The sequence below is a fragment of the Stigmatopora argus genome, chromosome 5 (assembly GCF_051989625.1).
Source record: "Stigmatopora argus isolate UIUO_Sarg chromosome 5, RoL_Sarg_1.0, whole genome shotgun sequence".
Taxonomy (NCBI): Eukaryota; Metazoa; Chordata; class Actinopteri; order Syngnathiformes; family Syngnathidae; genus Stigmatopora; species Stigmatopora argus.
In genome coordinates, this window is record NC_135391.1 from 11,207,866 (window position 1) to 11,235,808 (window position 27,943).

The window sequence follows — 27,943 nt, forward strand, 5'->3', positions numbered from 1 at the left end:
TCAGAGATTTATCTGCAGGGCTGTCGACGGTGTGACAGTAGAAGAGCATATTTACTGGGATCCATCCTCATGGCAGAGAAGCGACAGGATGAGAATTTATCAGAGGAAAATGAGAGCTGACAGGCAAGGACGAGTTGAGACAGGACGAGGGCAGGGCAGGTTGTGCTTCAGGCTGCATCTTTGTTTATGTGCAGCACTAAACAAAAGAATACTACTTCTTGGACTGACAAATGGCAATGACGTAGCTAGCCACGGTTTTAAGGCTGACGTGACCCCTTTATCCAAATTGGAGTGCTGCTACTGAAAAGTCATAACACATTTTTCCATTTCAGTATATAACATGGGCGGCTGAGTGGCTAGCGCGTCGGCCTCACAGCGGGGGAACCTGGGTTCAAACTGTCTGGAGTTTGCATGTTCTCCCTGGGTTTCCTCCCACATTCCAAAGACATGCTGATTGGACACTCTAAATTGCCCCTAGGTATGAGTGTGAATGGTTGTTTGTCTCCTTGTGCCCTGCGGTTAAGAAATGAGATGAGAGGTATATAACATACTATATACATGAATTCATCTAGGTCTGTATTTATGCTGCAATTTGTCAGTAAACTGTTCTTAGTTTGAAGTTAAAGTATAAAGCCAATGATAACTCCAATAAATTACTTGGCTAAGGCAAATCCCTCTTTTCATAGCACCGTAGGACTGAGTGCAGTGTCCCTCTCAAAAAGACAATTGACAGCTGCATTGAACGCATTAGATGGAAAGGGTTCTCCTCATAAACAACTAGGAATGGGTATCACAATACAGTAGAGGGCTGACATGCAGCGAGCGCTAATGTTAACGTGTATGGATATTTTGTGCCACTTCTTGTCATTCCATGTCAAATGTTAAAGGGACAAATCTGCTTGCCCAATGATTAACCAGTGGTTTATATCACATGAATGATAATGACTCTGCCTAACCATGTACTATAAATAGTACCTTGTACTTGTAGATGATCATTGAAGTTATTTATTTCTCTTTTGTATGGACGACTGAAATAAAGTCGTTTTTCTCCAATGATTTATGATTATATAATGTAATAATGCAATAAAGTCATTTTACAAGATCACTTTAAAATAGCACATGAATGTAAGGTTTAAATAACATGTTTCTAATCATAAAGTTCATGCCTTTTGCTTTACTTAGTTTTTAAAGTACAAATTTTCCAAGAGAAAAATACAAAATGTTGCAGAAAAGTGTAAGTGGTGAGTCCAGTATAATCCAAGTGAATTTATTCAGTACTAGGAATAGTTTGCCATATTACCTAGTAGCTCTAGTTTAATTTTTTAATTTTAATAATGGCCATTCATGAAATAAAGTGAAAAAAAGATGTAATTTGACTGTAACATTTTTTTAAACATTGCCAAGACTACATTGAAAGAGGAATATTGCTGCGGTAGTATTGGAAGTGCCTAATTCAGTTAAGGTAAATCCAAAATCTTAATTTATTAGACGTATAAAATGAAGTTTTATTTCTAAATCCTAATCATAAAAAATACAATACAATGACCTATGCAGTAATAAATAAAAAAGGGTATTATTAATCAATTCAACAGTACTTTAAAGCTAAGCACAAAAACATACACTGGAGGTAAAAGAAAGGTAACTGAGGGGTTTCCAGCAGGTGTATATAGCCTGACCTCTATCGCCTCCAGCTGACACATTTCCATCGCTACGATGGAAAACTTGAATCCATGGGCGCAACAGTCAAGCAGAGACTGTGGAGTATGTAGCGGCATGTTTAGCATATGATGGACTTAACTAACAGGGGGTAAAACTCAAACAGGAAGGAAGGTAGTGGTGAACAATGGTGTGTGCCAAACAAATACACCGACATGTAGACACGCGCACACCCGGACACACATATTTACCATATTCCTTCTGTGTTCTTCAGGGAGCTGGTGGAGCGCGACCTTGGCTTTAGAATGATACTCATGTTTTCGCCTTCCCATCCACATCCGCCAGCTTTACTTATACAGATACACACACAGACCAGAACCAGATCTCCGGTGCTCCCTTGAATCAAGTCTGCAGTATTCCAGATGATTCCCAACACCCGTTGAATGCTTAGTCCTTCTTGTTTTTAATCCAGACAACTTCCAGGCTTCCACTTCCCGGCTCCTCACCCTCGACCCCTTCATTGGAGTTTAAAGAGTTACATGACTATTCGCTCGCTCTCTGCCTCACTCCCCAGCTGCAGCTTGGCTTTTGAGTAGAAGTGGGAGGGGTTGTATTGGCCGTAGTAATTCCTCAAAGGGCGGGATTTGCATTCACTCCACTCTAACTCCCAGGCATCCTTACACTTGATTCTCTTTCCTTACTCTTCTTCACCTTACAGTCAATCAACCATGCTTCCACGGCAACCTAAAACAAACTGCTACTCCAGAAAAGTTTGCTATAGAACAAATGTGTTTCCCCCCATCTATAGAAAATACATTCAGAGAGCAGGAACATCTTGAAAGGATTCCTATGAATTTCTGTTAAATGTTAAGATCACAATTTAGACTGGATGAGTGCTTTGATGGGACTGAGGTGCATGGGAAATTCTCATCAGTAATTCCTTTGAGTCCTTAGAAACCCCCCATTTTGAACCCTAGAAAAATACTTGATTGGAAAATATTTTAGAAAGAAATATTGGAACAAACCACACAGCAAGAGTTGGAGTAAAGTAATTGTACTTTTGGGCATGCAGTGTATTTGCTGTATGTCAAATAGGTAGTGATTGACCTCTGACACATAGCATCTAATAAAGGTGGGGCAGAAAAGTTTGATTGTCATTTAAAGAAAACAAAAATTTAAAGAGTGTGTGATTGAATGTTCTTGGCTGTAGGTTCTTCCCCAAAAACATTTATTCAACAGTTATTCTTCCATATTCTTTTATGCAGACAAGACGTCTAACACCAGGAAGCCCTGAGGTCATCTTAAAAGCAGCTTTGAACCTTTTCGAGTGACCACAGACAAGTGGCAGCATAGTGACATCAGTCAGCGTAAGGTTCCCTTTTGTTCACGGAAAGCACAGCGTATAAAAACATGCAGATGGAACTGTGTCCATCTGCAGGCCCCATTGAAGCCAAAACAAATGAGCTGCCGCAACCTTTTGACTGATAATACTGCGGTCATCCCCTTCAATTGCACGCACGGCCTTTCATGTCATAAAAGGCAGGCGGCTGTGGCGATGACGACGACGGGAGAGAGAGAGGTGAAGGCCTTGAGGTGAATGCAAGTTGCTAATGCTTCAGCGTATGTATATAAGCTGGTAAGCCTCCATGTACATAGTGTATGTGGGCGTCACTACAGACACAAACACACCACATTGGTAAATACTCAAATCAACACTTGGGCATAGTTGTTGATGATTCATCTTGAATTCGATTGAAAGCCAGTTTAAGACCTTTCCCAAACTTTTCTGAGCCAAGAACCCATTTTACTAGAGTGACGACAGTTGGCTGGGCTAGGCTCCACCATCCCCTGCGACGCTTGGGAGGATAAGCAGATCAGAGAATGAATAAATTAAAATGAACAAATTATAACAATACAAACTCCATTGTAACTTGTATGCTAAGTTCAACAATAGAGCTTCTCAAATGAGGCAATTCAACCACCAGTAAAGTTGAGTTCTTTCCAGGGGAGGTGTGGCTGGAATTAGCTCTTTGGCCATAGGACTGATTGGTATGCAAAAGAGACGTCACACACTATGTTGGGCGACAACAACACTTTACTGTTGACCACCCCCAGGGGTAACTCGGGTCAAAAGGAAAGGGAAAAAAAAAACAATGGCACTTCTCCAAATAGGAACGACTCACACTCAGAAAATTGCATGAGTCCTTCTGGTACGGATCACAAGAGGGTCAAGTCCCAAGTTCTTCCTATTGTAGGAAAGTCGAGTCAAATCACAAGATTAAGTGGAGTCAAGTCACAATTGTCAAGACCAGTCGCATCAAGTTATCGCTAATGAATGAATGAAGTTATACTAGTAACTTCTTAAAGACAACAACAATGCAACTTCAAATGTCGTTTTATGAGATGCTCCCAAAACATTTGAACCAATAATGTTCATAGTAAAAAGGAATTGAATAAATAATCCATTAATGAAAAATATGAAATCATGTCAATTAAATCAGTATTACCTTCAGGAGTTTCTAACCTTATGTGGCTCCTCATAATGTAAAATAAGTAAATAAATAACACGTGCCCACCCTGATGTACAAGACAGCCCTCTAGTGCTGATTATTCTGCAAGTGCAGCATTAACCTAGCCATAAAAGGGCTGCAGCACATATTTAAGCGACAAAAAAATCAATCGACAAAACTGAGCGAGCTTGCTTTAAGTAAACGCGGACATATATAAAAAGCATAAAATGCAGCAGGCACAGATGGCTAAGGCGTGCTATTGACAAAGCTCCATCCATATCTGTGTCTATACGACCATTATCTTAAGTTCGTATGCAAATACTTGTACTTGACACACATAAAAACACCAGATCCAATAAAATATGTGGTTTTTACATTCATACATCTTGCTTGATTTAAAAAAAAAGATTTTTTATTGTTGTTTGCTTGAGGTCACAGAGTGCATGCGTGCTGCTAACAAAAATATGTCGGCATGATAATAGATCTAATAAGGTCTTAAAATTTTCTGTGCGGGGCCCTAATGGATGCAGAGTGCTCGAATTACGAATGCTGCGCCCGCATACCTTGATTGAGTGTTCATTTGCTGCTAACCTTGTTGTCTGAAAAAGCAAAAATAAGGAAAATGGGAATATGACGCACATACACACGCAAGCGTGTGCACTCAGAGGAAGATGCAGCAACATGACAGGAAAGGCAAGGTTTGCAGTTTGTGGACTCAAGTCTGCTCATCTAAAAACAAGATTTCATTAATTGCCTTGATAAGTGCAGACAGTCCTCATTAGCTTTTTATTTTTTATTTTAAGGTAAATTGTTAAAATCATCACATTTGCTGACTTGTTACACTTTCAACTATTCTATTTGACAATGCCTTTGAGCAAGTTAGTTAGCTATGCTTTCCCTCTTAAGATGATTTGCAAACTTGGTTTATATTATCATTGTTATATGTCGTCAGTGTTTCCACATCTCAGTTCATACCACATTTTTAAAAATATATTTTTAAAAAAAATTAACACAGGAGCCCCTCACCTAAGCTAGATTAAGTCACAAATACTTGAGTGTTTATGTCACTCCTTCATTACCAGTACCAATAAAATAAAGTAAAATAAAAGAAAATATCCAATGCAAAATAAAAGTGCTGTTTTTTTCATTTGGTAAAATTTGAGGTTGGTGTTGGAGTTATCATTGGTATCTTATTTGTCACTCATTTATCTATAAGATCCACTTTGTTTCATCAGTTATCTATTCCAAAATTGTATATTTATGAGGGGTCATTCTAGCCAGGGGCTCCAAGAACAAAACACCCCTACACACAGACACACTCAGACACATACATTGTTAAGTAAACAGTGAGAGACTAGAACAGGTGGAAGAACTCAACAGCCTCAAAAGCATGCAAGCAAAGCCATTGGTTAAAGTACGAGCTGACTTTGAGGATCTCAAAGCAAACGCACAACTTTCTTGACTCCTTTTAGCCCACCCCTTTCCCTCGCATACCCTCTCCGGCCACGAGGTTTGATGTCGATGGGCTTGTTGGTGGCGTAGGGCGAGCCATTGGAGCAGGCATGACGATAGCGCGCTATCCTCTCCAGCGATAGGTACTCGGAGTTGACCGGTAAACTCATCTTGACGAGGAATGGGGCTCAGGGAGCTCGGGGGGCTTCTCCAACACCAACCAAGTGTGCCTGGTTCGACTCTGGCTTCAGTGTGGAGGTTTAGTGAAAAGGAGGAGGAGAGAAAATTGGAGAGATTGAGGGAGGTTGTGGGTGTGACTTAGTGAAAAAAGATGACAGAGAGGGAGAGAGAGCGAGGGATGCAATAGCAAAGGTGCAAAGTGCAAATCCAGAGCAAACTAATTTATCATATCTGTCAGCTCATAATCAAGTATGTTTTTGACTAATGTTCTAGACTGGCTGCATGGGCACACTTACACATCCTTAAAGTCTTGTTGTCCATAAATGATCACTCACGCGCACGTTTATTTTTTCCAAACTGGACGATCAACAGCTGATTTGGCCTAACTATTGGAACCCTTTGAGATACCCATACTTTTTGCAAATGGAGCAAAGGAAAATGTTTGAAATTGGATGTAATTGTGAAACTCGTCAACAGTATTGCTCATCCTCACTGGGGGTGTGGGGCTGCTGGAGATGATCCCAGCTAACTTGAGGTGTACCTCCATCTGAGGTTTCTAAACGTTTGTCATACGGAGAAAAAGCCTCATTTTAACAAATCAATATAAAGATCATACAATGTTTGTCTATAGCAGGGGTGTCAGACTCGGGTTGGTTCGCGGGCCGCTTTAACGTCAACTTGATTTCACGTGGGCCGGACCATTTTAGATATATTTAGATTTTATTAAAAGAACTGGATTAAAAGCCCTGAATATTCAGTTTTATATAGATCTAAAACATAGGTCTTTTTTTAAATATTTTTTAGATTTTACAAAATGATTTTTGAACTAAAAACACAGAAAAAATGATTAAAAAATTACAATTACTGATTTAAAAGGGGGAAAATCAGGAAATTTAATATACATCTATACTTTTCATTTTAATTTGATCCTAAAACAGAAAGTCGGCACTCATTATTTACTTTCCCGGGCCACACAAAATGATGCGGCGGGCCAGATTTGGCCCCCGGGTCGCCACTTTGACACATGGTCTATATTATATACCATGTAAAGGAGCAAAGTAAGTTCATTCATTCATTTTCCGAATCGCTTATCCTCACAATGGCAGCGGGGGTGCTGGAGCCAATCCCAGCTTACTATGGTCATGAATCGGTGGTCAGCCAATTCCAGGGCACAAGGAAACGGACAATCATTCACGCTCACACTCATACCTAGGGTCAATTTAGAGCATGCATGCATGGATTAGGGATGTGGGAGGAAAATGGATGACCTATAGAAAACCCCCGCAAGCTTGGGGAGAACATGCAAACTCCACACAGTGAGGATCCACCTGGGATCAAACTCTCAACCTCAGAACAGTGGGGCCAATGTCCTAACCACTCAACCACCGGGGCACCCGCAAATTAAGTTATTGAAACTAATTTTTAAAGAAACCCAGTGAAGGATATTGACAATAAACAGTTAAAACAATCAGAAACGTAACAATGAGACAATGGTAATATAAATCTTGTCCAGGTAGACAATAACGACAGCTATTTGAATATAATGAGGGCAGTAAATCTCAATTTAACAGTGGCAATTGAAATGTTCGACCAACAGAGGGAAGTCTCGTAACACAGAAGCGAGCATGAGTCAATAGAAGACAGTAGTACAGCACTACTGTACTGTGCCTTCAAGTGAGTCATTAGAAAAAGAAAAAAAAGTCAGAGAATAAAAAAAGAAAAAAAAGTCAGAGAATAACAGCGGCATCATAAAACAATCAATAAAATCAATATAAGGTATCAAAAAACACGAATACTGTTTCCTGCATTATGACTTAATTATCTGCAAATAAATCTTTAAAACTACATGATTTGGAAATTCAAACATAGGGCACATGATAATATTTCATTGTTTTTAAATTAAGCCTATTTAGCAAGTCTATCAACTGTGCACATAGAAACAAACACAATACTATGAATCTCAGCACGTAACAATGGATCATGCTTGTAAGTTGGTGTGCATAACAATGCTGTTGTGACGCTGGTGAGCCCTGTGACATTGGCATACGCACCCAGAACCCATGTAGGGACTTGGGTAAGCATGTCGGACAGGTGACGCGCATGCCGCTGTGGGTGCAGACAACCATTTCCTGCGCATCGCCAAAAATCATGCATATGCTTTGCCTACGCTGTGAGCGTTTCGGATGATAGTGCCGTCACTTGGTCTCCTGCTGTGCTTGACATACGCCCCCATTTCACCAGAGGTGACAAAATACTTGCACTGATGCAATACATACATTATAAAATGTATTACTGTTTGCAGATTGCCAATGATGGGTTCTACTGGTAAAACGTATCTTTCTTCGAACAACCAATCCATGGACAGCTGCATATGAAATGTATTGCACATCGGAAGTAGTAGTTATTCTCGAGAACCCAAGCAGATTCATACAAATATGCATGATATAGGTTGCAAATGTAGGCAAGAGATTGTAGACCCTGTCAACTTTAATTGTATACCACTGAACACACTACATCTTTTGACCACGGTAGAGGTAATCATGTGTGAAACTTGGCATCATAAAGTGCTACCTGCAGACATAATGCTAAACAATGCATGATGAAACTAAGCAGGCGGACAGAGTCCGCACATTAAGTGCAGACTTGTGTGTACACAGGTGATTTGCAGCCAGAGTGCCAGACATTAAGACACAGCTTGGCGTTAAAAGAAAGAATGTTGAGTACAGCTGAATACTAGGAGCTCAACAAAAACTGGCTCTTTGAGTTCTAAATGATTCGCTGCTACGTCCGGAGGATTGTGTAAGTGGATGCTGCAACTTTCCTTGACCTTAACAACCACAGTAATGGTGGTAGGAGTAGTAGTAGTAGTAGATACGGGATTGTGTTATACATCTACTAGATGGAGTTTTGCTAAAGGGAATATCATTCAGTGATTAACCAATATTGACCCATGCATGAGGTGCATCGGACTATAAGGCGCACTGCGGCTTTTGAAAAAAATGATTTTAGTTGAGCCTTGTGGGGAAAATACTGTATTTTTTTACCCTATTTACCTGAATATATGACATTGTAGACAAAGCCCTTCAGAAGCTCAAAGAGATGGAGAAAAGGGTCCAGTAATTTGCTCTTTGGCTCTGTTCCAAAACCAGAAGTTAAAACGAGCAGTTGAGAATTTCCAAGGTTCTTTACATGACATACCCTGAGCTCCCACCTCCAACTTCAAGGCCCCGCTTTCGATCCCTCCAACCTTGCCCATACTGCAGAGCCACAAGAACATCTTTAAACTTGCATTCTTCTGATTAGTTTAATCTTCTTTTACGGTGTCTCTTTATTTTTCAGGGGTCAACGGTAGTTTGCAAGTCAACCAAAATGGCATGTTATTGTCTCCTCCCAACTTGTTTAATTAGCAAGCACTGAGCCCCGCTGTGACAGAGAACCGAGTATATGCCGAGCCAAGCCAGACGGACAGAATACATATCTAATGTAGAGAACAATTCAGTGCAGTATCATTTTGTACAATTGTTTCTCCACAGATAATCGTGAGTGACAACTAAGGCGAACTATGGTGGGGAGATACCTACACCCATCAGTCTTTCACCACTAACTGACAGGCTGATACAGAACGGACATACGTCAGAGTTAATTGAATTTCCTGCGACGACGGTGGCTAAAATGGTTAAAAAAAAGGTAAAAAAAAAACGAAAAAGAGAAAAAAATAACTGCGGTAGCAGATTGCCATGGCAACTGCACCTAGGCCGCAGGAAAGCAGGGTGACAAAGACTGCCTATTCATCTTGCATTGTGTGTGAATGAGCAAAGTTACAGTTTATAGGAAAACTCAGCGGCAGTGTGGCTAAGAAATCCATTCCTCTTGATGTCATAACTGTCGTTCAAAAAACGACTAACATTCAAGATAAGAAATAAAGAGTGTGACAAGGGCCAATTTCTTTTACTCCCATCGTCTTGCACTTCCTGCCTACCTTGTTTGTTCCACCCATGTTGTGATTATGACGTAGTTGCCTTGGCAATGTGGCAGCTTTGAAAAGGTACAGGTGACCAATCAGCATGTAGTTGCTAAGGGCAGGAAATGACAAAATTGAGGATGATGATAGGGGGAAAAGATTTACTAAACACAATACAGTGGGAAGAATATTGGAATAATATAATGCAGTGAAATAAAAAAAAGACTACTCAAACATAAACTCAATCCATGCCATTGGTGGTGAAGACGTGGGTGAACATAAAATGGTCTGATTTTCAAACTGTGATTATTGCTTCCTGCATTTTTTCCGAGACCCACTGACCTCACTCACAGTGGTGATTTGAGGATTTATAACTAACAGTGATTTTTGCTTTGTGCATTGTAGACAATAAACTGCTCTTAATGTGTTCTCAGATTTATTGGCAAAGTATAGCTTGATGAAGCCCTTAAAAATTTATATACTGTAATCTAATGAAATATACATGAAGTGGAAATGTTTTTTTAAATGTTTTCTCTAAAGGCGGTTTGGACATTTTCCCTGCAGTTTTAAGGGTATATTGGGATCATATCATGTTTGTCAATAGTGGGCCTGTGAAAACCTTTGTTCTCTGGGATTAAGGACTACATAAACACATTAATATTCTCGACCATAAAATGCTTTCCCCCGTGTTTTGAATGCTGTATCATTAGTCCAGTGAGTCTTTTGTTTTGTTTTTTAATTTTTACCGGCTAATGTGCTGCATGTCTTTTGGTGTAAATATCCAAAATACAATGTGCGCACTTGTATACAGTATAAGAATGGTGAGCATGTAAATTATTTCTCATGTTTTGGGATTCCTAACATAGTAATAATAAAAATAAGACAGTTTTGATTTAGAACACCAACAAAAGGTGTACATTCTAGTTGACAGGAACACAATGAAACAGATGTGACAGTGCCACAGAGAGGCTACCATTGAGTTAATGCAGGATTCATGTCCTCAGCACACAACAGTGAAACCTGCTCCCTCTCTAGACACTGTGGCAAAGTGATAGAGAGATGAATGGACGTGGGAAGCCTCTTAAACGTTACGCATGGCCACACAGAGACAGACATGCGCGCACGCGCACACACAACACTCGAGATGCAATACAGCATGAGCACATGGGGCAGCTAATAGGTTTAACCTGGCAGTGGGCCCGGTGATGTCAGAGTAATCCCTCATTAAAGCCTTGATGACATCACTACTACGCGAGTGAAAGTGTGTGTGAGGGAGAGTTGAAGCCACATGCTGGTCTACAACTTGCAGGAATCTTGCTCTCTCTCCCTTTCTCTCTGTTTGCATCGCAAATCCCTCAAAATCCTACTTCTATTTTGTGGTTTTCTTTGTCTCAACAATTTGGGGAAACCTCATAAGACTGTAAGAAAGTGTTTTTGTGTAAATAAGGCACTGCCTGACATTGTGCACCAACAGTCTAGGAAATCCAGAATGTTCCTCAAGACACACGCGCACAGATAAGCTCGAAACATTGGCATGTTCGTGTGAGCAGGTCACTGCAATGCGCTCTTGTCCACATGCATCCACACAAACACAAACGATTCTACAAGGGCTTGAGAGGACCATGGATAAATCCAACCAAAAGCAGAGCAAATGAGAGTTTAAGGCCACAACTCATATGGAAAGTATAATATTTAGTTAATGTTAAAATGCACATAAAATATGGCTATGATAAGAGAAAGATAAGAGTAGACGAACCCCTGCCACAAAGCACATCAACTGCATCCTCTGTCAATTCTATTGGCTTCCTCTAAAACCAGGAATAAAATATAAGGGCCTCCTCATCCCTTTCAAAGCGCTTCACGGCCTGGCTCCAATTTACAAATGAATCTTCCTTTGAATCAACACTCCTCCCTGGCCACATTGCTCCTCTTCTTTATTTTTCTTACTCATTCATTATCTTCACAATGGAGTACTGCAACCTATCCCAGCCAACTCAGGGCAATAGACGGGGTAAACCCTAACAGCCAATTGCAAGCATTCACGCTCTCACTCATACCTAGAGTTCTACCATCCCACCACACATGTGTTTTGGGATGTTGGAAGATCTTGGAGTACCCAGATAAAAACCACGCAGGAAAACCTGCCTTTAAACCGGAAGGTCAAAACCCATCAGGAATTGAACCCTCGATCATGATGATGTGTTAATGACGATCTGCTGATATGAGCGTGATTCTACATACTAACAATGTGCAAGTCCGTGCTACCAGATGGATGAAAAATGTAACAGTTGGGATTGTACAAGTGCAAGTGTGTTTCTGAAAAGGTACCAATTAAATTCATCATATGCTAGCACACACCTAACTCCATGCAGGAGAGCGTTGGCTCAACATTTGTCCGAAATGTTTGTACGAACGTGGATGTTAAGGGTAGCTTTTGGGGGGGAAAAGTGAGCCATAGAAAGAAGGCAGGAAAGTTGAAATGTAGAACCTTTCAAGTCTGTTATTATGACTTGCTCCAGCCAGGTACAAGAGGGGACTCCCTCTGTAAGCCCTCCTAAGTCTTTGATTACGCCCAGTCATAAACACTGTCGTCATCTAAATCGTCAGCGTCACCGAGCACCACCGCTAATGAGGGCAATTCCCGGAACGCGTGTCAGGCACCACCTCCCAACGACACCGACCACAAGGGACGCAATTGCTCCAGAGCAGCTGGCCGTCTACTAACCTCTTATTACTACCTCTTTCAGGGGACTGAGGTTTCCATTGCTATTAGCTTTGGAGCAGGATCATGCAAAAATGACGATTTTTTAGTATGTTGACATTTTTTATCATTAGTGATCTGTGAATAAAAATGAAAAATGCTAGTGTGAAAACTATGGGCAACATACAGCTCTATTCATTATCGCATACACTTGCAGTTGTTTTCAAAGCCATTCCACAGCATTTTGACTGACACCCACACACAGCATGTTCTACTGTTACATACAGGCATGCATGCATATGCCGAAGCAATCGAACAAAGACTCCACTCTTTCATTTTGCCATAAGGTTTTCGGTTCTTTAAAAACTGGCACTATTACACGCAGGTATTTTCAAACAACACCGCCTCTTTCTTTCCTGTTGGTGCCACCATTTTCTGATATTTTTTAAAGAGGTTGGTGGGAGCAAAGTAGACTATCTCAAATCTTAATAGGCGCATCGCTGCCATGTACTGGTGGCGATGCCTCATTAACATTGAAAATGGCAGCAGAGCAGCAACATAATCTTCCGAACATCTACTTATGGAAAAGAAATGTGGCTGGCATGTAAACTTGTATTTGACACGGAACAAGTGAATTCAAATACTCGTCTATGGTAGTCACATTTTTAATCCAGCCCAATAAACCTTTACATTTAAGTATATTGAAAATCATGAGGCTTGTAATGTTTGTAGTATTTATGGTGAATTTCCCACTAAATTTCATTAAAAATGTAGTATATGAATATTTTGCCTTGGCAGATGTCTGCACCATTCCCATAATGGGGACAAAGGTTATGCCCGAGATGCCCTTGGAGAGCAGGTCATTGTCAGTATATTATTATTAGTGGATTTCCTTCAAGCACAACTGCAGTGCGCCATATTGTTTGTTTCATTGCCATTTATTAGAGCAGGTCATTGTCAGTATATTATTATTAGAGGATTTCCTGCAAGCACAACTGCAGTATGCCACATTGTTTTGTTTCATTGCCATTTATTAGCGGCAGTGGCACCATTGAAGTGGACGGCTCCTTTGTTGGTGCAGGAAGGACCCAGGCTTGATAGCACCTCCTTCAACACATTCAGGTTTTGTTTGGGTTGAAGGCTGGCGTACGTGGCCCCCAAATGGCCCGCAGATTTCCCAGACATTAAGATAATTTCCACCTGATCGCATGTTGCCTTCATCTCTTCATCATGCCATCACATTGCAAAAGTTACAAGTTGGACACTACATTGTGTTAGTAATTTTACAGTGCAACGAAACTATTTTTTGTTAATTTTGTGTCTGAGATGTAATAATAAACACCTCATGAGGTAATCATATATTTTTCCAATTAGAGTTTTAAAAGCTGTCCTATTTTGAAACATATTTTAATAATTTTTTGTTCAAAGTCATCCCAGCCAGTTAATTTCACAATATTTTGATCATTGCAGTATGTCATACTGTGATGATGAAGTGTAGTTTCACATATTGCATACTAATTATGCAATGATGTAAAACCACGCTTCAGAGTTGTACACCATTGTAAATGACATTCACGATGAGGACCACATTGTGAGATTAAAACTCCACTGACATAACACTGGCTCCAATTATCTTTTCTAATAGCTTTTAAACATTATCTTGTAGCGTTTTGGTGTCCTGTCACTTGGAAAATGGAACAAAGTGATGAAATCAACCACATTTCAAATCCCTAAAATACAATCAGACATTCCCAGTCAGTCAGTTGCCATTAAGTCAAAACCGCAGTGAGGTTGCTAATTTCCAAAAGCTCACAGGTGCTATCTCGGTGCTCTGTCTTCCTTATTGATCTGTCCGTCTTCTCTCCTTTTGTAGGCGAGATGAACGGTAGATTGAGCTGCCGCGTGTAGCAGCTGCTGTACGGACAGTGTGGCTAGATAAATCAAATTGAAAGAGAAATGGATATTTGCAATCGATGTGACGTCAAAGCTGCCTCTGGGCTTTGGGGAGCTTTTGCAGTGGTATTTTTTTAAAGTATGGTGTCATGTGGCCCTGCCTGACATTGCCATCAGAGACATAGTGTGGCTAAAGACTCGTATTTCTATTGTCATGGTTTAATTTTATACTATGTACTGATATACTTTGTCTACAAGGCCTCAAGGGTTGTCTCCAGCTCGAGAAATCATTTTGTCCCATTCCAGTGACTTTATTCGACTGACTACTCACAACCTGATTTACTATAATGCACAAAGGATTTTCTGTCTGTTTTCATCAATGCAAGAAACACTATTAGGGCACTTTCCTGCAAATTGAAACAGTTCCCAGGTGTTCTAATAAAATGTGCCATTCCTATGTGAAAATGAGGATGAATAATTAAAGCAGTGGTCCCCAAACTATTCCAGAAAGGGCCGTAGTAGGTGCAGGTTTTCGTTCCAAGTTCAGTCCCATATCGACATTTGATTGAGTCTTAATTTTCGAAGTTTAATCCAAATAAAACACACTGTTGAGTGTATGAAGACAAATGAATTGCAAATTAAGAAAATCTCCTGCATGGCTTGTCAGATACGTACTTTCGATTTACTCAAAACCAAAAGCATGTGCTGTCATGATTATATATATAATTTTTAAGTGTTAAAATCGCCTCCAAGCAGACTAATTGTACTACACCTCATTTAGAGTATTATTGTATATTGTGGGCAACATCTGAACGAAGAATTTGAAAAATAAATGCAATAGCAACAATATGTGAAGAAAATTGTGGATGATTACTCAAACATGATAGTTTGAAAATAAAGCACATTTTTGACCAGATGTAAAACACTTCAAGTATAATAAACACAATGATTTAAACAATCTTCCTGGTCAAGCGAGTCGTTGCTTCCCCTTAAGGGAAAAAAATTAAAAATAAAGAAAAAAGGAGGTGAAACAGAGAGGTCTTTGTGGGCAAAAACTGGCATTCCACGTTAGCGCCCATGCACACAAACTGAGACATATCGGTGAGAAACATGCCTGATATGCTTCAAGTCAGTTCATAATTAGGTTAACGCTGCACTGCGCACCCCGTGGGACATATGAATGTTCTCACAGACCACAAAACAGATAGTGTAGAGTATAAACAACGAGTAATGGTATTAAAGGTTAAACAAAAACACTGAAAAAAAAGAAAAATATTTATGTCAAAAATTAAGTGAAACATGTTGGTGAGGACATGCAGAGCAACATGCTGTCGCCTGACTTCATCCTTCCAACCCGTTTTTATTTTAAAGTCTAAAATGTCTTTTCCTGTGTCTGTATTCTCCCAGTCTTGCTACTGCGACAGGGAATTTCCCAAATACGGGATGAATAAAGTTATCTAATCTAATCAAATCTAAAACTGAAAGCAGAATCACCATAAAACGGCACGAAAGACAGGAGAGCCCGACACGGAAGCATCTTGCGCCTCCACTGAATTGTAAATATCTGATATTCACCCCTGCCGGTGCTACAAGCAAGCATAGCGATTGAAAAACTAATAAGTTAGCAAATGAAAATATTGAAACTGGGATTTTTTTACTGGTGCATTTAGGCGAGACGCTTCTGGCAAAGGGCCAGAAATGAAATAGAGGCAAATATCGGCATTGTTTGTGTTGAGCAATTTCCCCACACAACACAGTAAAAATTCGATTTTTGGAAAAGAACAAAACTATCAAACAAAAAAGATAAGAGACAACAATAAAAGTGAAAAGAAAAAATCTCCTATATTTACCTGTCACATTTGAAATGAAATACATTTTGTCATCTAGTGAAGTCCTGGTAGTTATTGGTGATTTTGTTGTTGTTGTTGTTGTTAAACGAGCCCTAACCCTGTTGTGAACTTGTCAAATGGAACACTTCTGCCAGTTGTTAGAGACAATGAACACACCTCAAGTGGCAACATAATCATGACACCCCGGACTACGGAGCAAAATTGATTTTGTTATAAAGGCCACAGGGTTCCGATGGAGAGCAAAAAGTAGCGGCTGATACCCTAAAATGACACTAATCTGAAAGAATATGACCTCTCACTCTAACATGTGAATAAATATGAATGAATGAATGAATGAATAGTACCTTGATTGAACTTTTCAGCTTCATAGTTGAATTAGATTCTTTTATACAGCCAATCAGAATTGTCAAGCTGTTTGCCCATGTATAAAATATGAACTACACGAACAGGTTGGCATCAGCAACATTTTTTTTTACCTTTTCAGGTAATAGTGAAGAATGTATGAATTAGAAAAGAGAGTGATATGACCTAAAAATTAAATCTCAGATCTTTACACCCCAAAAAAATAAATCTACAAAAATATTTTGCAATATTCAATTGAAATTTTGAGATATGCTGGAGAAAACAACGAGACAAACTGGCTTAAACCATGAAAAATTAACCTCATTTCCCTTTAATGTCCATTGTTTGCGAAAAGGAAACAAGTTGCCATTCCTAACAGCACTTCCAGCTGACACAATCGACTCAACTGTACGAGCCTTCTCTCATTCGATAGCATACAAAGACGGGGTAAAACTACATTATTCCCAAAAGATCGTGCAGCCTCAGCGGAGATGACTAATAAACACCAGACAACAGAAAATGCCAACAACGGAGAACGACATTTATAGAGCTTATTTCTTCCCATAGCTGCTCAAAAGTAGTAAACATCAACTTGTTGCAATAGATCTTTTCCCCCTTTGTTTACATTTGTTGTGGACGAAAAATGACAGGAAATGTGGGCCCAGTTTCACATGTTTCCTGGACAGAGATTGCATGGGTGGGAAAGAACAACAGCAGTAATTTGCTGAAACTCACCAGATCCAGGAGTGTCTTCTAAAGGGCAAGTGGCTAAGATGCTTCATGGTCCTATCACTGGAGACGCCTGGACACAAGCCAGGCTTCATTCTGAGTTTTGCTCAGCTCTTTTCAAGCTTGGATTCAAGTATTCTATCCACAGGCAAAGACCAAGCAAACACCGGTATCATGTCTAGTGTCCCATGCTTGCTGGCCAAAAGGTATATGTAAAAGTCTTGGTTTGTAAATGAGGGAAACAAAGCTTCCTAATAAAGTAGCACCATGGAATCCATGAAAATGATATAACTATAAAAATACATACTAAATGCCAGTGCAAAAACTGCAGCGTATGGACTCCCAGCAGTGTGTCCACCCACGCCAAGCCCTCTGGGCCGACACCGCTCCTTTTTTCCTTGGTATTCTTCCAGCAAAGGTCTGGAAATGCCTGCCCCGCATCCACATGGTGAGCCGGCTTCAGGGAGTCATTCCGCCGGAGAACAGCTGACGGGGAGCAGCCGGACAGCGGCGGGATGATGATGAGGAGGAGTGGCGTTGGCGTGATCGAGCATGTTGCAAACCTCTCGGCTAGCTTCGTCTCGTATACTTTCTCAACATCCCGCAGAGGAAAGTAAGGAAATAGGCACCGAGACAAAAAGGGAGGAGGAATAACAACAACAACAATGAACCATCCGAGCCTCCCTCTGCCTCCTCCTCTTCCTCCTCCTCCTCGTCCTCCTCCTCCTCCCTGTGTGGGATGTCCTGACCCTGTGTAAGATGTGTGCTTTCGTTCTCCCCTTAGCTAAAACCTATTGATCCTCTTACCATACGTGGCTGCGCACCATTCCTGAACAACGTGTCTACACAGGGGCTTGTACGCACGCACACGTGTGCACATGTTCCAAAAAAAAACAAAAAACTGTATATGCGCACACATGTTTACACAAGTAATTCCGCCTTCGTCAATCCATCTGCTGCTGCACCTTTCTTTTCTTCACGGAGTACGCCTTTGTTTATCCAATGACGTCATTATGACCACGCAAGCACAGCATGTATGTCTCCTACTGCATTTTGAATTCCTGACTGAGAGTAATGCCTTAAAGAGATGAAAGGGGATTTAAAAACAACAACTATTACATAGGCTGTTTACTATGGCAGAATTATTATACTGTACTATAAGGAACATACAATCCTCGTTTCCCAAACACTTTGAGTCTTGGTTAAAAATTGTAAAACCAATTAGGTATTATTCAATGGTAAATTGAGCAAAAAGTGCATAAGTTATAATTTCACATAAAAGAGACAGTATGTATTGTACCCCATTTTTAATGCTAATAAAACCAGTAAACAATCTTTCGCAAATCCTATTCAACCTGTATTTAATTGAATAATTTTCAGGAAAATATATTTAAAATTTAAGAAGAACATGCCTGTTTTCCCCTCCTTCAAATATTCTCCCATTTTGAATTTGATCCCTACAACACATTTCAAAAAGATGACGTAGCAGTTAAGACTGGGACAGTTTGAACATTCCACAGTCTATCAGGTTTTTTGTAGCCAGTCAGTTTCATGATACACACTAACTAGAAAAAAAGCATCCCCAAAAGCTCATGTGTTCTTAAGCAATAATGGAGTGAAATTGAACAAGTGCTTGAACGAATAGTCCAAGATTTTAACACGATTTTCAATGTAGATATTCAAGGAATTAAGAGATTCCATCCTCTCTGGCGCATTCAGAGAATCAGGAGAAATCTCTGCACCAACAGCAAAAGGGTTTTACCTTCTAATCCTGAGACTGCACCGCATTAAAAGCCAACATCGTGCAAAGGATATTACCATGTGGGCTCAGGAACATTCATTCAACACAACGCAGCCCGTGAATCTGGCCCCAGGCTTATCCAACTGGTACTGGCTGAAAAAGTGTGCTATGATCAAGCAAATTTAATCTGACATTAACCATCCAACAAAAAATATCCAAACAAATGACCATTGCATGCACAGCACAATTTCATGAGCAAACTTTGAGGGGGTGTAAAACTACAAGTGTGTTGTCTTTAAAAAGGAAGATGTTCTACCACACCTTTAAAATTTCCCTAAAACTACACATATAAATGAAAATATTTAAATGAATAGTTTCCAAATAGGTTTTGTTAGACATCACATATTGGACATCATTTTAGTACCATGTTCTCACTCCTACAAAAAAATGTAAAGATTTTGTTGTTCTTTTAATTAAGAGCCAGCATATTTTTGAGTCAAACTACACCGTCTTCAATACTGCTTTCCCTCTTGGGTCGCAAAACCCACCACAGCTGACTTCTAGCAGAAAATGGAAGGCTTCCCCCGCACAAGTTCGCCAGCCAATCGGTCACAATCAACACCCATGTAAATGTGGGAGGAAACTGCATGAACGTCCAAAATGGCAGGAGCCCACAATTTAAGAACTGAATGGATATTCTAAGAAGCACAACTACTGCCACCCTAACATTTTTTTAAAAATGCAAAGAAATTATTATATTACTCCAAATCATTCAAGAAGTGAAAAAAATACATCTGTACACTGCTCCAATACTTGCCATGGTTCCCAATCACACATAACTCAAAAGAGTACATCTAGTTTAAACCCTGGCGCAAAATAGTGTTTCATATAAACTACCAAAATGTGTTCATGTTTTACTAATTGCAAAGCTTTACCTCGGTACAAAAATACTGCTTCTTTGGTGTGGACAAACTGAAGCCTATTTACAATGTGAAAGAAAGTCGTACGTCATGATTTCATTCATAGGCACTGAGGTGTGAAGATAACTACAACCTCCCCATATGCATGATTGACACTGATTGTAGGAAGCGTGCGCCTTGGCGTGCAGGCATCCATTTCGGAATTTAGGTAGGGAGGGTGATTTACAAGGAGGTTTTGACTAGAGGTCGAGGTGAGCACATTCTCTGTGTTAATGTGTGTGTGTGTGTGTGTTTTGCACAACAAGCCATATACAGTGGCAGGCCTCCAGTTGCTTGCGGTCTGAAAAACAGGATCTAGCGTTGCTTATTGCACACTTCCTGCCCGACACGCACGTCAGCAGCTTCTCAAACACTGCCAGGAGACACAACCGCCTTGCTTCCTCTGTCAGCTTGCACCTTGGGATTCGTGGGCTGGGTGGAGTATGCGGTAAAGGGTGAGGAATCCACTTGTGGCCAACACCGGGGCTGAGTTGCGGTCCCACTGGGAGACTGTGGCCAGTTTGTGCGCACGAGGAGGAGGACGTTTGTCGTAAAAGCAGTGACAGGAAAAACTTTATTTAGGAGGCTTCAAAGGACAGTTCCTCAACTGACGATTAAAATTCAAAGCCAAAGAAAAAAATATCGCAGGCTATCATATTAGTGTTTCCATGGGGTCATGTGATAAATGACAACTATTTAAGGTTATGAACAGCGCACTAAGTAGCCCGGTGGTGTAAGAATATCTAGATATGAATTAAAAAAAAAAAAACATTCTTAAAACCTCTATCCTTAGAAGTGTTATAGAGTTGCTGGGGCCTGTCGCCAGCCAATTGCAGCACATACATATACAAATGAACTTTCACAATGACAGTTATGGAGAATTCTGACTAACCAATCAATCTAACATGAATGTTTTTGAGAATTTAGCAGGAAGGCAGCATGCCATCCTTGTGTTTGTCATTGCAAATATTTTAATTCTATTCAGTGTATCTAAATGAAATTGATCTTCTCCAGAAAACTGACAAAATTTGGAAACAATCAAATATTTTGCTTCCTTGAGGAAGGTAACCTGTCCATCACTTCTAATCATGCTGTGCAAGAAGCCCAGAGGCACCAGCCCTCATCTTTACTATTCACACAAGCACACACAGTGGCATTTCAGCAAATGGTAACTCATTCACCATTGGAGATACAGAATTTGTAATCAGATCAGTACCTACTAGGTGGGATGGAGGGGAACATGGTGACTTCAAGTGACATTTGGAAATTATAAATTCTGGTAGCAGAGAGATTTCAGGCACTTGAAAACCAGGTAGAGTTTTTCTTTTTGATTTTTATAATTTTGAATTGCTGACTCTTTATGTGAAAGTAAAGAACAAACATTCAAAGTCTGTCTTCAGCAGTAAAGAATTGCATAATTTTACTCATGGTATTGTCTTTGATCATCTCTGGGCCCGGAATTATGCCTGTTAGGTTCAAATGTACAATCCTCTATCGATTGTTTATACCAATTGTCCTCGTTAGGATTAAAAGTTAGTAATAATTTGTCAGATTTAAATTCACTCTTGCGGGTTTTCACTGTGTTTTTGGCTTAGTTGACATGCACACACATTTAGAAACATGCCGTTTCAGTATCTTAGATTAAACTACATAGTGTACATACCACACTTGCCTTTAAATCAAGCTGAATCCCATGCCTTTGAGACCAATTCCTGTGTAGAATGGTCTAATCTAAATACTGTAGATTGGAACTAAATCTGATGTCTACAATCTCCTCATTCCAAAAGACACTGTTGAATCTGCACCTTGTCCCCATTTCCTGCTGGCAAAAGTCCCCCTCCTCCCTGCCAGTCAAATGGTGCTCCCCAGCACCTCCATTTCCCAGCTCCGTTGCTCAAGCCCCTCCAAAAATAGACGTCTACTGCATTGCACCAACGTTGTGTCACTGTTGCGGTCGAAACGCTCAGGCTGACTACTCTCCACTTACGCCGGCTGACTGGCCGTAGTCTTAATCACCACAACTTGATGGACTGAGGACTGATTGTCAATGGTACCGTAATTAGAAATTCCACTGAGAGGTGGTACGGCCGAGTAATGACCCTGCTATTCAGGAATTACTGCCAACTCATTGAACAAAAAAAACAAACATTGATGGACCCAGACAGGAAAGATCAATAATCAAACAGAAAAAAAGTGATGTTGATACGATGATATAGTATACAAAATTGTTTAAAAAAAAATTAAAAGCATTTATCAGTACCAATGCTTGAAGCACCTATTGTCATAGCTCGATAATATTGGTGGACCAACCGAGAAACCACAAATGTTAATGCTACTTTTTAGCACCAATAATCTTAATATGCTATAATAGTGAAATATCATGTCAGCATATTTGTTACCCAAACTTCATTGGCTTTAATATTCCTTCATAATACACTTGAGGAGGAAAAACATTAAGTAGCAAAAAGGATGAAGCTGTTTGCTTTAGCATAGATTTTTTTTAATTTTATTTTATTTTAAAGACATGACTAGCGGGGCTTTTTGTTGCTTGTTTTTTCCTAACTGCCTTGAATTTCATTCAAGGAAATGAATTATGAAAGATGGAACAGCATATGGGAAGTGCGTTCGCTGTGTGCGTGGGGGACTTGTGCGACATTAAACTGTTAAAGTAATTACAGTTTAGGAGAATCTTTGCAGGATGTAAAATTATACTCCAGCTGAAAAGGATCTCCGCTAAATTTTCTGTCTACAAAGTGTAGGAAAAAAGTAACACCAGTCTGAGCAGCACACGCCCTTCCACACTGAACCCAAAATCGTCCACGTTAGTGTTCTATAATATCATAAATTAGTGGGCGGGCCCTGACACCTCATCATTCTACGCTCAATTTTTTTCCCCTGCTCGCTTTTAGGACAGTCAGCTTTTCCATTTCACAACCATGGAGAAAAATGAAAATTAAAGAGTGGTGCGCTTAACGCATCAGACACAAAAAGACATTTTAAGGCTAGGGTAGAGTAGAGAAACAACATTTCATGCTGACATTCACACCAACGAAAAATAAGAAATTTTTCAATTGACCTAAAATAATATACATGCTTTATGAATGTACGGAGAAATAATAGCCTCAGGGGGTGCTGGAGCCTATCCCAGCTGACTTTGGGCCAGAGGTGGGGGACACCCTGGATTGGCGGCCAGCCAATCGTGGGGCACAAGGAGACAAACAACCATTCACGCTCACACTCATACCTAGGGGCAATTTAGAGTGTCAAATCAGCCTTTGAATATGGGAGGAAACCGGAGTATCCAGAGAAAACCCACGCAGGCCAGGGAGAACATGCAAACTCCATACAGGTGGACCGACCTGGATTTGAACCCAGCTCCCCCACTGTGAGGCAGACGTGCTAACCACTCAACCGCCGGGCCTATGCTTCAGCACTTACTTTTGAACTAGTAATACAGTATTTCTTTGTCTAAAGCTACATAAACAAGTATGTACAAAAATACTAATATTGCTCTTGGCCTTTTGCTATTACGCGAATGCAGTGGGGTGTCGAGGCTTTGTGTCCTGACTGAATGTGACAGCAGCGACTCAGGGGCACACAGCAATGAGCCGGCCCCCCATCTGCGTGAGTGTGCAGTCATGGCTACTGTGACATTTAAAAGTCAAACTTTCACCTCCTTTTCATTTACACGTCCACGGAATGACTGGCAAAAAGAGGAAATAAAGAGGAAAATTAGGAGTCAAGACTGCACTGAGGAGATTGTGCCCCACTTATTAATAGTTACATGCAGATGAATAAGGAATTTGACATATGAGCATGCTTTTAACACATTAATACGCGACCCCTAATTATTTTTTGTGATTAGTCAATTAAACAACTCAAATAGAAATCCCATAATTTTGTATTATATCTACTATTACTAATATAACTATACCTTATCACTCTTGATATTTTAACTGGAACCTAAAACGATGTATAAGGTAACATGGACTATGAATATTATGTAACTGTACAATTGTTTTCTGAAGTTTGTTTATGGTATGACGTTCCCTCCACATGAACTTTTTAAAATCATACAACCATTTACGCGCTTCATCCAGAGCTATTCATTTTTGCACTGCATCTCATTAGTCTGATTGCAATAAATGAATGTTTGATAATGCACATTTAACAGGATGGATGCATTTGTTGATATTTTCTAGGGTTTCTTTTCCCTCGGGTGTATTAGAGTTCCAGGTGTACCACTCTGTGACAATGCAGGGCACATACAAATGGAGAGCTCTGTGCAGAGATCAACAACGCGTCATATTACTGCTATTATTGTTCGCCTGAGTAAAATGACCAGACCAAAGCGGTCGCACCTGCTGCAACAAAGCATGCCACATTTGGATGTAGTACTTTGACTCACACTATTATTTACTTACTGGCTGATGGATTTATTCGACTTTTTGTTCCGTGAATTAATTCAACTCTACTTTATTCATAGAGCACATTAACAAGATCTGGAGCAATAGCAAACTCCTATACATGAAATTCATTCATTCATTCATCTTCTGATCCAGTTATCCTCAATGGGGGGTCTTGCAAGTTTTAAGACAAGAGTATTTTTTCTATTTATACATTAGCAGAAATTTGAGAGGATTTAAAAGTCATTAATTTAAAAAGCTAACTACATTTATAAACATAAATTAGTGCTTTCTTTTGAGTATTTTTTCCCCAGAAGAGGTTTCTTAGTACCCTCGAAAAATCTTTCAGACTAATAAACTCAAATTTATCTACAAAATAGATATCACAGGCAGATTTCAAGGCATTACAGCAAGTAAAGAAGCAAGCCAACTTCATGGCTCTTTACAGTGAATTGTAAGCACAAAAATATCCAAATCTAATGCAATACAACTGGGCCTTCCTAAACGACAACAGTCTCCACATAACATAAGTAGAGAGCTCCTGAAAGGGAATGCACGAGAGGAGGATCGTTATGTAATGCCGAGGAACCAGTGGCATAGGAGAAGGCAGAGGGGAGCTCCTGGGCTTCTCTGCAAGTCACAGTAGGATGCATCAGCCTGCCATACACACATACATGGGCACAAATACACACACTGCAGCACACACTCACTTTGATGTGCAAGCCTAGCCACGCCACACATTAACATCAACGTGGCCCAGCAGCATGGGTGCGACACATGACGTCCCTTCAACACATGAATTATTCAACACGTGAGCGCCATCGTTATAGATTTACATTCATATGTCTTATTTAACAAGTGGGGAGGAAAGGGGCAGGTGGTCTGAATACAGTGTTGGGGTGGGGGGTCGAAGTACGAGCACTTTTTCAGGGAAAATGTGGCTCCAAAGATGAAGACTTTTTTCAAGTAAAAAATCTAAATAGAACCAAGATTCAGTGCTACTTTACTTCAAACATTTGCTTATTATTAGCTAACTTTCAAGAATATAAATACTTTTGCATTTGACCTTTAAAAACATGTTTTTTTACACATTAGCTTTTATGTCCATTTTAAGAAAACATTATTTCCTTGTATTTTGGCACAGTGTTAATGGATTAAACCTCTTTTTGTTTTGGAAGAAATCATGGGCCTACTATATTTGATTATTTATTTCAATCTATATTTCGATCGGAGGTAGACAATATGTTATACAAGTATTTCGTTTAAATTAGAAGCTTCTCTTGCAGTGCAATATCTTCAATTTATGACACTTAACTATGTACATGCAAAATGTCAAGCTTCCTCTAAGATCAGAGAGGCATTTAGGCATTGATAGTTTGTTTACAAACTCTCACTTCTAGTAGTCTCCACACATATTAAACTGCATCTCCAGAAATCCATGTCTCCTTCGAAAGCTATTTTTACCGCAAGCTCAAATAAGCAACAAACCCAAGATGAGCCGGGATTGATTTATGAGCTATGAAAAAGAAAAAAAAGAAAAACAAATGGTGCATTCCTCTCCATCTGGGAGTGTAGCCAAGGGACACCACGTAAACCAATGCAGCAGGATCAATATCTCGCAAGTTAATGAGAGAGAACTGTAACCTCCGAATCTGATTAGATAAACAGATTAGCAGCCAACCACAACAAGCAAGTGAGCGATAAGACGCACACCTCAGGCGAGGAGTCAGCTACGATGATTAAGCAAGATGATTATATACACTACCTTACATAATTTGAAGAAGAAATAATTAAACATGGAAGGCTTTACCTTTGGGTACCTCATGCTCACTTCAGCAACTTACCTACAATAAAGAAAAGAAGGGAAGGGGGAAAAAGAGGGAGGAGGGGTTAATCCATCTACTTCAGTCAGGTGTAATTTGTGCTGATACAAGCATCGGAGCACATTTTAGATGACTGGGGCTAGCCCCCGACCCCTCGGATTAATGGACACATACAATTCTTACAAGTCTATATCCATTTACTGCAGTGGTGAGAAGAAACAACTCCTTTAGCTATCGATGGCCTGGTGCACTACGGTATATTGATTAACCGAGTTGAGCCGTGCACCTTCCTCTGCGCACACCCTGGTAATGGCGAAGCTTTCTTCCCAAATAAAAATTTGAATATGTTTGTAGTAGCAAGCGTGGACCCTTAGATACCCTTGAGTGAAATAAGATTCCTTCAAGATAAGAAGACTGCTGTAGTAGACCAAAGCCTAGTTTGTGTTCCACCCTTACATTAAAAAAAATCCACAAAGAAAATGTCATCCATATAATGAGAAAATGTACAGATATGGAAAAGAGAAAGAGAAAAAAAATGCTTTAAATATTTTTGAAATTCCAAATAAGACTGGTGTAGCCTCATATATACTTAAATCAGTCAAAATGTAATTTTTGGTGGCTTTGTTTCATTGTTGTAAGTGTTAGGAACATTGATTTCAATAAACTTATTAACTATTTCAAATATTTAATTGTTATTGATCAAACACACCAACATGCGCACAATCTTGTTAAGTTGCTATTTTTATTGTGGTAAGAGAGGAAGAAAGGAGCTTTCTAAATGAATGGGTCAAGAAAATATATGTTGTCTTATTTTTCTACATTGTTATAAAATACTAGTTATCCTTAATAGTCCCTCTCTCCATTTCAGTTTGTTTTTGCCATCATTTCTAAAACATTCTCCCTTCAATTGTTTAAGGCATGAAGATGCACAACAGCAACAAAATCTTCAATAATTCAAACATGTAATCATTGTTTAGGGGCATTGGTGTCAAACCAATTCCATAAAGGGGACGATTTGTTAGTTTAACTGTCTGTGCTGTATTGGTTGGAACGAAATCCAGCATCCTCTTTGGCCCTTTGTGGAATTGGTTTGACATCCCCGAATTAGGATGTAAAAAATTGTGGATTTTAGTAGCATTATTATACTAGCAATCCATGTAAGATACACCTGTACACAAATGTACTCACACTGCTTTTTGACTGCATACGATCAAAGAGAAGCACATCAAGTGACAGGCTAACATGTTGAAAATTCTCCAATCCCATAATGCTAATGAGGCCTGGTACCCAGGCAACAGGATACTTGGCCGGGGGATTTACAGCATCAAACAGTTGTCACCTTCAAAGTGTGTGGTCGTAAGCGAAAGGTGACAGCTTGCGCCTGGAGAAACAGCTGCGAGAAACAGGTGTGTGCTCCTCAATACGCCCAGAGTGCATAAGAATGCCTTTTAATCACTTGCCTGAGCGAGAAGTAGTATGGGGAAGCGAATACTCATGGATCTGCTTGTATCTACATGGTAGTATTGCTTTTTACAATGGTGGAAATAAGGAAGTATTCATACACCATTATCATTCTTAGATTTGTTTCCCACAGATCTGTTCTGGAGTTGGGTATTCATTTATTTTTAATTACTGTTTTCTTTGACGCTATGTATATAATTGGGGAAGAAAAGATAACTGCACTTTGTACAATACGCTTTGCTTTGTCAAAATAGGCATTTTTTGTAATGGCACCTGGTA

The 27,943-nt window shown here is 39.8% G+C and overlaps 1 protein-coding gene across 12 annotated transcripts in view; it reads right to left on the minus strand.

Moving 5' to 3' along the window:
* Positions 1 to 27,943, minus strand: part of pde4d (phosphodiesterase 4D, cAMP-specific) — a 128,515-nt gene that overhangs the window by 26,051 nt on the left and 74,521 nt on the right. Inside the window, exon 2 of one of the 12 annotated variants that reach the window (XM_077601543.1) lies at positions 26,191 to 26,224. The exons of 8 other annotated variants lie outside the window; for them this stretch is intronic. Coding sequence is in view for 3 of the 4 variants with exons in the window: in XM_077601546.1 (XP_077457672.1) it covers positions 5,661 to 5,788 (128 nt within the window). In the remaining variant the exon portion in view is untranslated. Of the gene's footprint in view, positions 1 to 1,907; positions 2,459 to 5,660; positions 5,863 to 17,280; positions 17,960 to 26,190; positions 26,225 to 27,943 lie in introns of those variants that run through there. 3 more of the 12 variants (XM_077601541.1, XM_077601546.1, XM_077601542.1) reach the window with 3 other exon arrangements.